The sequence below is a fragment of the Ictalurus punctatus genome, chromosome 4, assembly GCF_001660625.3.
Source record: "Ictalurus punctatus breed USDA103 chromosome 4, Coco_2.0, whole genome shotgun sequence".
In the NCBI taxonomy this organism is placed as follows: domain Eukaryota; kingdom Metazoa; phylum Chordata; class Actinopteri; order Siluriformes; family Ictaluridae; genus Ictalurus; species Ictalurus punctatus.
Window position 1 is genome coordinate 14,083,090 of NC_071284.1, and position 10,337 is coordinate 14,093,426.

Below are 10,337 nucleotides of genomic sequence, written 5' to 3' on the forward strand. Positions count from 1 at the left end.
AATCATGCATTCTGTGTTAATAGGCTTTTATTTTGTTGACAAGGGGACAAAACATTGATTTTTAAAAAAATTTTCTGAAATGTGTACTATTTTCTAAGGTTTAGCTGATTCTGATTCTGCAGTATTATAGGGCGCTACAGACCAGCTGAATAAGTGCAACTGTAATTTTGTGTGTGTGTGTGTGTGTGTGTGTGTGTGTGTGTATGTGTGTTTGTGTGTGTACTGAAAATTGTGTGTGTGTGTGTGAACAATTTGAAAGAAATAAATGATATTGTACTGGAAATCACAAATCCCACCCCATGTATATGAGTCAAAGAAGATTAGAGGTTTGATAAAGAGCTTTGAAGATTTTTGAATTATGTAAAGAAACTGATGCTTAAAGGGTTAAAATTTTGAAAATGAATGAATGTTTTGTAATTATGATCAGAACTGATGCTGGTTAAAAAAAAAAAAAAAAAAAAAGTCAGTGAAAGTGGAAAAAATATTAATATATAATATTTCTCTGACAGTTTTTTGACATGGACATTTTTGTCCTTTATGGACCTGAGAGGTATTTTTTTTTTTTTTAATCTGACACTGCATAAAAATATAAATGCATCAAAATTAATGTTGTTGTTAATCATTGACATATCAAAGACTGTAATAATGAAAGAAAAAAATTCTGCTGATCATTTAGTATATGGAAAATAATAACTATTCTTTTTTTCATTTAAAAAAAACAAACAAATATCTGTGGCATTTTGTAAACAAACCAGCATTTAAAGAGTTACAATTCTGAAAATGAATGAATGTTTGGTCATTATGATTAGAACTGATGCTAGTTAAAAAAACAAACAAACAAACAAACAAACAAACAAAAACCCTTAATAATAAATTAAAAATCGACGTGAGTGAAACTGGAAAAAAAAAAAACGAATAAAAAAAACCTCCCCTAAACGCTTATACGTAAGCTGCAGTTATACCACGTTACAAAGTTTATAAAATGGATAAACCGCTGTCCCTCCATGCTGCAGCAGGTGGCGCTGTTTCACAAGTCGAACGATTTCAAAGGTTATTGTGCCTTCAAAATGGATTCCAACTCTAACTTGCCTGTCGAAAATCTAGGTAAGACCAAACCCCTGGCTTGGACTAGATCCAACTTACAAACTGCATATATAAAGATTTTAAATGATGTTTCTTTATTCCAAGTAGTCGTCTGCGCACAATTAAACTATGAGAAATAGTCTGTGCGCACAGTCTGAAGCTCTGGGCCTATGCTAAACATCTTTATCTAACAAACAGCGGAAACAAACCGCCTGTAAATGAGAGAGGACAGTCCTGCAACCGAGTTTACTTACCTTAACTACCGACGTATGCATTCGGTTTAATACGAATAATTTTCTTTACCTGAAGGGGTGTTTTTGTCTGTGCGTAGAAACGTGGTGACGTCATGACGCTGGCTTCACTACGCTTTAATTTTAGCGGCGCCATTTGCCTTTCTACAGTTCTGTACTATTAGTATTTACAAACACACACACAAAAAACAAATATATAAATAAATATTGCATGATGGCAGTGTTACATTACGATTGAGGCAATAACTTATGTATTGTTAGTAGAAATAAAAGATAATATTATACATTGTTATTCATTTAAATTAATTAAATACTTTATATATATATATATATATATATATATATATATATATATATATATATATATATAATATGTGTGTGTGTGTGTGTGTGTGTGTATGTATGTATGTATGTATGTATGTATGTACGTATGTATGTATGTATGTGTTTTGTCTATGGTGTTTGTAATATTTCACATATGGTGCTTGAAAGTTTGTGAACCCTTTAGAATTTTCTATATTACAAACTTTTAAGCACCACAGTATATTTTATATTTTAAGTATAGAAATAAGATGTTCAGTAGCATCCAAATCCTCATTACAGGATGAAAAAATGTAGTTAATAATGAAATTAAAGTAAAAATTCAATAAAATCTACACATTTCAAAGAAGCGGGGGGAACAGTGGTTTAGAGGTTTGCATGTTTGCCTTTCACCTCTGGGGTTGGGGGTTCGATTCCTGGCTCTGTCCTGTGTGCGCGGAGCTTGCATGTTCTCCCCGGGTTTCCTCTGCATACTCTGGTTTCCTCCCCCAGTCCAAAGACATGCGATTAGGCTGCTTGGCAACGGTGTGTGAATGTGTGTGAGGGGTTGGCAACCTCTCTAGGCTGTCCCCTGTCCCAAGTCCCCTAGGATAGGCTCCAGGCTCCCCGCGACCCTGTGTAGGATAAGTGGTACATAAAATGGATGTATGGAATGGATAGATTTCAAAGAGGGTTACATTAAATGAAGTGGCAGTCCAAGAATTCAATTCTTTAGTTGAGAAAATGGATAGAATCATTTGAAGAATGGCCTGGTTAAGAGGATTATTAAAAGATGATCATTAAAAATTAGCCTGCTATCAGTGAGATTGCAAGTTTGAATCCTGAAGATCCAACAGCAATCCATGGCTCAAGAGAACATAATTGGACCGGCTCTCAGTATAGGAGGATTGGCATAACATGGCCCTCTCCCTCACTGGTTGGAAGCTATTGTACAATAGGGAGAACTATCTAGTAGGTGGGAAATGGCAATGAGTAAAAATTAGGAGCAAATGTGGTTTAAAAAAGGCTACTCAGTTTTAAACATTTTGTAAAAAATATTTCAAGGTTTGCACAGAACCTTGAAATGACTTTTTTATATTCTATACCATCATATGTATTATACCAGCTTATTTTGTATAAAAGTTTCAAAACTTAATTGCTACAGTGAATTCCCACCCAGTGGACCTGCCATGTCTGGATTATGATGCATTGTGCCCTGTCTCTAACTACCTATCAAGTCTGGAGTCAGGCAGGAAGTCATTTCACCTTCCCAGTGGAGCAGAGGTCAGTGCTCATGACTACACAGCAGCAGAGATAACAATAAACTACTATACTATTAAGAAAAATGTTTGACAAATTATAACAACTGATTACAGGTAAAAGTAACTCATGACAATATAGGAAAGCTCAGGCTGTTTGGGGAGGATGAACCACCTCATTACCTTCTTGCCCTCCATTTACCAGGAGATGAAACCCAAGGTTAACAACCTTCATAATCCTATTCAGACAGTTATGTTTTAGAATTTTTTTATCATCTATTTTGAAGTAATGTAACATACTCTTTCAGTGGTTGCCATATACTTGCATCACAAATGGTGGCCCATCAGTGACGTTTTGAAGACATCCAGCAAATCCAGAAATGGTCTTGTATTTGTAAGTTGGTCACATGCTTAAGCAAGATTTAGCTAAACTGTTCGTTATTTTGCTTATGTAGAAGGAAGAAGGATCTGCCTATGTGCATGATTCAGTAATTTTTTTTTATTTTTATTTTTTATTTTATTTTTTACAGCATTACTCATGGAAATAAAGATATTGATACCAGACATTTTATGGAGATTATTACCTTTATCACTACAGGTGGAGTCAGTGATGGAGAGAGTTATACTGTTCCTGCTAAGTCAGATTGTGTTTGGAATGTTGGAAAGGTCTCAGGAAGAACACATATATTTCTCAACTCATCCTGTGTCAGAATATGGCAAAATCTTCTGGCAAGATGGAGAAGCAGTTGGCTTTTACACTGTTAAAAAGAAAGGTGTGAATGTCATATCTGTTGTAAACATCACTCTAAATGTTTTATTGATATCACCTTAGACAACTCTACAATAAAAGTGCACAACCCTGATCTTTCCTCAATTCAGTCCTCATACAGAACTTCTGACTTCAGCTTCCATTATTCTGACCTGTGGTCCATTTCTTACATAAATGAAAACAAGTTAGTATCTGTTATCCCTAATGTTATAGCAGCTGTAAAAGCTCTGACATTGGAGAGTCCTTCCATAAATGCAACATAAATGTTTCTCAACAGAGAGCTTAACCATATTCAGTGGTTATACTGTATGTTTTCCTTTGTGAAATAACATTTGAATGACAACACAAAAATCTGTTTATTATTAGCATTATATCACATGGATTATCCACCATACAAGTCCCTAAGCTGTTACTATAGGAACGATAATGTATTAGAACAAGCGCATAATATAAACCTGTGATTTATGTTACAGCTGGAACTATTGTCAGAGCCAGGCTGTTATAGATAATTAATAACCATTTCTGATTTAACACAAGGTGGTATAAATCTTGTTAACATGTTATTCAGTCTGATTTATTTAGTTCACTTTGTTTAACCATCCAATACAAGAAGTGTTATTATCCCTCCATAGTTTAGTTGAACAGTACCATTGTGCATTTTAGTAACTGGTTTTCTTGTTCTTTAAGGAAGCCTGTGCAATAGATGCACTAGTCAGAGTTACCTTCTCCCTGTGCTGGACACTGTGTTTGTGCGCCGCCACTGGAGGAGGAATGGCCTAGCCATGCAGATGCTCCAGGATTTCTGCAAGTCCATGCCCACAGATAGGGTGCTGGGCATTAGCTACCCCATATCTCCCAGTATGTATGGAGGTAAGACAGGCTAAAAATGAAATGCTAGTTTTACACAAGTTGGGTCTAGCAACAAAATATAAAGGAGTGCTTCAACTCTGAATGTGTGCAGATGTGTTTTAATGTTTTACTTGGTTAGAAGTGGCTTCTGCCTTGCTATTCCCCCATGAATCATATTTTTCACAGTCTCACTCTTATTGTGGAGATATGAATGCTGGCCTAAGCTGAAACTAGAGAATCCTGTGGTTCTTTTGATGTTCTTCTGGAAGCCTTTGTGATTTCTTGGATGGGTTGTCAATGCTCCCTTAGAGAAATTTTGGCTGGCTGGCTACTCCTGTTATTATTTTCCATTCCAAATGTTTTCGATTTTTGAGATAATGGCTGTCATTGTGGTTCAATGATACACACTATACAAAGGTCAAAAGAAACTTATCCTGACATTGTGTGTTTCTAGAAATGTTGTGCTTCGCTCTGAGGGTGAGGTTAAATATGATTAGCAGCAACCAAGCCTGGCTGTATTCATTTAGCTGAATTATCAATTGAATTAGTTTAACTGTAACTGGGGAGTAATTACTTTTTACTTTTTCACATAGTATATTTATATGAACCTTCACTCTTTTTAACACACCTGCATGTTAAGAACAACATTCCGGTGATATTTATTAAAATCATTAAAACATTTGAGAGATGTAAGAATTGGATTTGATGCATCTTCTTACAAATCTCCCTGGCATCTGGGAAGACAAGAGTCCCACTCCCTTCCATTAGAAATGCTGTAAAAGAGCAAAAAGTGTGTTGGTTAGTTGTTAGCTACTAAATATAGCCTTTGGGCTCTAACTGAGAGATTGTGTTACATAATCCCAAATTGTGTAAATTCGGAAATGTGACCTCCACTCTCCTAATGAACAAAATGGTGCTGTAGACCCACCAGGAAAATCTAGCTAACTTGTGAATATTTATTTTCCAGCCTTTAGAATATCACCACCAATATATTTCACAACCTAATTAAGTCAACCAACATTACAGAGATATTAGAAAGCATTACAACCTACTGTAAACTCCAACCTCTCTTTTTGACACATTAACTTTGTAAAGAACTTTTGATCTTGACGTTACTGAGCTAGCTAAGTTCCGTTAGCCACTGACTGTCTGCACCTGTTAACCAGCATTAATATTCACCGAATTCATGAAGAAACACGGCCCTAACTCATCCTCCTAATGATAATTACTACAGCTTGTGTTGTCCAAAACACTTGCTAAATGTAGTTAACATTAACCCACTCTCTGTATTACATCATGGTGAATAGCTGTAATGCTACATTATCGTTAACTCTTAAAGAGGGAATGGGAATGTCTAACATTACCACAAGCTGTATGCTAAAGTAATTTTATCAACTCAGGTGAGTGTTTAGGTTAGCATCACTCATCCCTGCTATGATTGGTGACGGCATCCAGCTGGCTAACCCTAACTCAGAGCCTCAGATAAGATGCTGACCCAGAGAATTATAGAATAACCTCAGTCCATATTTCACAGCCAACATAAACACATGACACTAGTAGTGTAATGCCAACACTGAGGAAGCAGTACATATTATTAACTTTTGAAGCCGTCACGATAGGTAAAGTTAATTATCACTCTCTGAGTTACTGTTTCTCACTGAATGCATTTTTGAGAGCTCCCTGCCTAAATATCACAAACTCGGCCAGGTATTTTCAGCAGCATTAACGCTAAATAGTGATGAACGCTAACTTACCTGTGGTCATTTGGTTTCCTCGCCTCAAGACTGCCGTCACAATCAATAGGTCAAAGCACCAAACATTCACTTCGAGGTGAGTTTAGAGTTGGATGATGACATCGGGAGCGCAGTCCGCAACATGATTGACCAATAACTTAACACGTGTTGTGTTAGTCACTCGTGTGAAATGTTTTTCAACACATTTATTGGATAATTTAACACAAATGTGTTGAAATAAGTATAACACAAAAAAGTGTGTAGGATATTAACATGTCCTTTCTGAGTGTGTTTCTCCAAATAAGCAGTGCATTTAATGTCATGTAAACTGGACTGTTATCGCACATTATTGTTTTTTCTAGTGTACCGTAATGGTTTTATGGATAAATATATTGATACGAACCTTGTTTTTTTTCTTCAAATAAATCTAACAGTTCGTCCATGTGAACACCGCTACCTCCAGCTGAGGTGAATTCAAACAGTCAACCATTTTTCTGTCTATCAGATTTCTGCCTTCGACAAAGCATTTTATAAATCATCACATCATGGTGATGATTGACAAAATGTAAAAAAATAAATAAATACTAATAATAAAAAGATTTTTGAAATCCAGTTACCGAAGGTGCTTGAATTGGCTTTTCAATACATCTGCATTTTGAAATATGTCTATATTTTGGGATAAAAACTTTACTTACACACCTAGTCACAATCTTTGTGTGCAGTATGCAAGAAGTACCTAGAGACTCACCAGGAACAAAGGGAGCGACTCTACGAAGTGGAGGCTCCTGGGAATTGGAGTCAGAGACGCAACGTGTGGTTGAGCATACTAGTCCAGCACCAGCCAACACACAGTGAGCATGCTCTAGTGATGATGGTGTGATGCATTAATTGATATTTTCCAATAATAGCACATTCCAAAATGTTTTATCCCTCATATACCACAGCAATTTTTCAACGATTAATTTTTTTTTATTAATGAATGATACAACATACTTTTTATCCATTTATAGTTACATTTATTGTTGTGGAATCTCTGCAAAACAAGTTAGATCTTATTATCAATTACATTATAGTAGCTATAAACAGCCTTAATCAGATAATAAAAAAGAGTGCTAATTATTAATGTTTAATATTAAATAAACATCTCTTTACTGAAAGCTCCACAATATCAACAATTGTGCATTTTTCTGTTTGTTTTTTTGTTGTTGTTTTTTTGTATCTATTTATTATTTTGCTTAGATTATGTAGAGCGCCCACTTTACAAGTCCCTGTGAACTACCCTGATATAGAAACGATAACATAATATCATAGTGAGTGCACTAATAGAAACCTGTGATTTGCCTTGCAGCTGGCAATATTGTCAAGGCTGCTGTTATAGAGAATTAATCAACAACTTTTGACCAATCAGATTTGGGAATTCAAAAGCTAAGGAGCCTTCTGACTATTGCGTTTAAAGTGTTTAAAATGATTTGTGTTTAAAATATTTCAAAGTTTTATTTTTTCTTCTTTATTTTCATGTGAGATAAGCAAAGTTGTTATCGTTATTGTGTCTCAGCTATAATGTTATGATTTTTGTGTGTATGATTTCAGATGAGAGTCCACACATCACACAATCTACTGACAAACAGCTCACATGCAATAAAGGGAAGGTGAGGTTATATACTCCACCTTTATATTAGTTTATCATGGCTTACTGAAAGTCCACAGTGCAGCTGTGTGTGCATGTGGAGCCTGATCACACTGTCAAGTGAGTGCCCCACCACGTGTGATTGCTCCACCACGTGAAATGATCATGTACCACATGATCATTTCACAGGGAAAAAAAAACTTTAAAGTGTTCTGGAACTGAACATTCAAACCCAATTAATCTTGAATGGTTTCATCATTAATCATTTGCTTCATCTCTGGAATCGTCTCAAAAATTCTTAAATTAGTCTTCATTCTTTTCCAGACGAGCATGCCACGACTCACAGGCACTGAACCAAGCATGTACCGGACAAGATATGTAGAGAAGCAACTAACTGACCGGGCTGGGACACCACAGAAGTGTAAAAAAGCCAAGATATCCTAGTATATTCTGTTTTACTGAATGGGTCTAGATGTGGAAGGCCTATGAACAAGCTATACTTTGTCACTGTTATGCATCAGTCTCAGGGATGTGTAGTTGCAGTGCAATATAAAACTCTGATTGCAGGAGTAATGGAGTGTATGATGGAATGGTGATTTTCAAGGTCTTGAAAATGCATGGTGTGTTCCCTGTAAACATGAATAGCGCTCACAACTGTGTTAGTATGATACAGAATTGACTGTTTAAACAGTGTCCAAAAATCTATATTAAAAATAGAAAATAAAAAAATGTAAAAAAATAAATAAATAAATACATTTTATTTAAAAACCCTTGAGCTGGTCAATAATACCTATCTCTAGTGTTTTAATAAAGATCAACGCAGTGTTTGCTACTATTAACTTTTGAGTAAATCCTCTTTTTATACTTATTACTGTTAATTTTATTTCCCACTTACCTTATGGAGCATCCGAAAGGAAAAGACAGTAATCAGATACAGAAATTTCAAGGTCATTTGTCAAGAACAAAAACGTTCAAATTCCATTTCAAACAAAACTACACCAACTACAGCTGTAATGGGAGTTGACAGATGCATAGCATTACAAAATACTGAATAACAATAACATTTAAACTAATCTGTAACCATATTAGTTGTCAGCTAGAGCTTAATGTATCTTCTCTCTTTTCTAACATAAAGGTGTCATGTGGAAAACTCTTAACCTAAGCCTAAGAAAGAATTCATGAGAAAACATCTGACTTTTTTTTATTTTATGCTCTATTTCTACATCTGGAAGTGTTTTCCTTTTGAGAAAAACAAATTAACTTTCAACTCACACGGTCTGTTTCCAAGTGTTCAGGACGTTGTGTATAATCTCCCTGGTGAAGCCGATTCAATGTTGTTAAAAAAAAAAAAAAATGCATTTTTATCAATCTAGATTCAGACTTGGCATTCAAATCCCAGATTTGTTCACCTGAAAACAATAGATAATACTGTTTATTCACCACATATAAAGCACATATTTGAGATACTGTTTTTTCTTACTCACTTCCAAAATGTATGAGTGTTTTTAATTTTGTGTTATTTAAAATAAATGTATTTATTATAAAATGGGATGAATAATCAGCATTTCGTTCAATAATGCTATATAATGGACATTTTTAACATTAACAGTAACATTTGGATGTAATGGAAATTGCCTGTGTGTGGGTGCGTGTGCGTGTATGTAAAGCAAAAAGTATAAGGCATAAAGCAAAAAAAGTTATCCAACACCTATCACAAAAGTGAAAAACTAATTGGCCCCTTAAATATAAAATCTGGTTGTGCCACCTTTAGCAGCAATAAATGGTCAATAGTCTGCACTTTTTTTATGGTAGCAGTTCTACAAAGCGCTTTACACTGATTCTCAGTCACCTATTCTCACACACACACACACACACACACACACACACACACACACACACCAATGGCTGCAGAGCTGCCAAGCAAGCTAGCCTGCCATCGGGAATAACTTGGGGTTTAGTGTCTTGCCCAAGGACACTCTGGCATGTGGAGACATGTGGGCCGGGAATCGAACCCCTAACCCTACAAATTAGTGGACAATCCGTGCTACCACCTTCTGGGTTAGCAGTGGTTTTCACCATTTTGGAAGGTCGGCCACTTCTGGGAAGGTCCACCACTGTGCAGAGTTTTTCCATTTGGAGATAATGGCTCTCACTGTGCTCCTTTTGAGTCCCAGAGCCTTTGAAATAGCTTTGTAACCCAGACTGATGTATTTCAGTTACCTTCTTCCTCAAAATTTCTGGAATTTCTTTCAATTTTGGCATAGTTACTTGGTAAGACCTTTTAACCAACTTCATGCTATTTAAGTGTTGATTTGATTGAACGGGGTTTGCAGTAATCAGGCCTGGTTGTATCTAGTCCAGCTGAACCTCATTATGAATGCAGTTTCATAGATTCGAGGAATTAGTAAATACAGGGGAAAATACACTTTTACACAGGCCCAGTTCGTGTTGGATAACTTTTTTGCT

General features: G+C 35.7%; 1 protein-coding gene across 2 annotated transcripts; it reads left to right on the forward strand.

The window, feature by feature from the left end:
• Positions 1–1,012: 1,012 nt before the first annotated feature.
• fam169b (family with sequence similarity 169 member B) lies at positions 1,013–9,417 on the forward strand. 2 transcript variants are annotated; one of them, XM_017466803.3, is made up of 9 exons: positions 1,013–1,104; positions 2,800–2,918; positions 3,011–3,113; positions 3,202–3,287; positions 3,492–3,666; positions 4,350–4,532; positions 6,967–7,095; positions 7,835–7,893; positions 8,196–9,417. In XM_017466803.3, exons 1-9 carry the CDS (start codon positions 1,068–1,070, stop codon positions 8,313–8,315), a joined length of 1,011 nt encoding a protein of 336 aa, XP_017322292.2. In that variant the 5' UTR covers positions 1,013–1,067; the 3' UTR covers positions 8,316–9,417. The 2 variants fall into 2 exon arrangements, with proteins under 2 accessions (XP_017322292.2, XP_017322294.2); XM_017466805.3 differs by having other exon boundaries at positions 1,027–1,104; positions 6,967–7,118.
• The last annotated feature ends 920 nt before the right edge of the window (positions 9,418–10,337 follow it).

Bases quoted from the DNA above. Each gene is read 5' to 3' on its own strand.
- fam169b (XM_017466803.3), top strand. From the start codon at position 1,068: ATGGATTCCAACTCTAACTTGCCTGTCGAAAATCTAG. The intron at 2,919-3,010 runs GTCAGTGCTCAT...AACTGATTACAG, and splicing joins ACCTTCCCAGTGGAGCAGAG to GTAAAAGTAACTCATGACAA. The intron at 7,894-8,195 runs GTGAGGTTATAT...ATTCTTTTCCAG, and splicing joins TCACATGCAATAAAGGGAAG to ACGAGCATGCCACGACTCAC.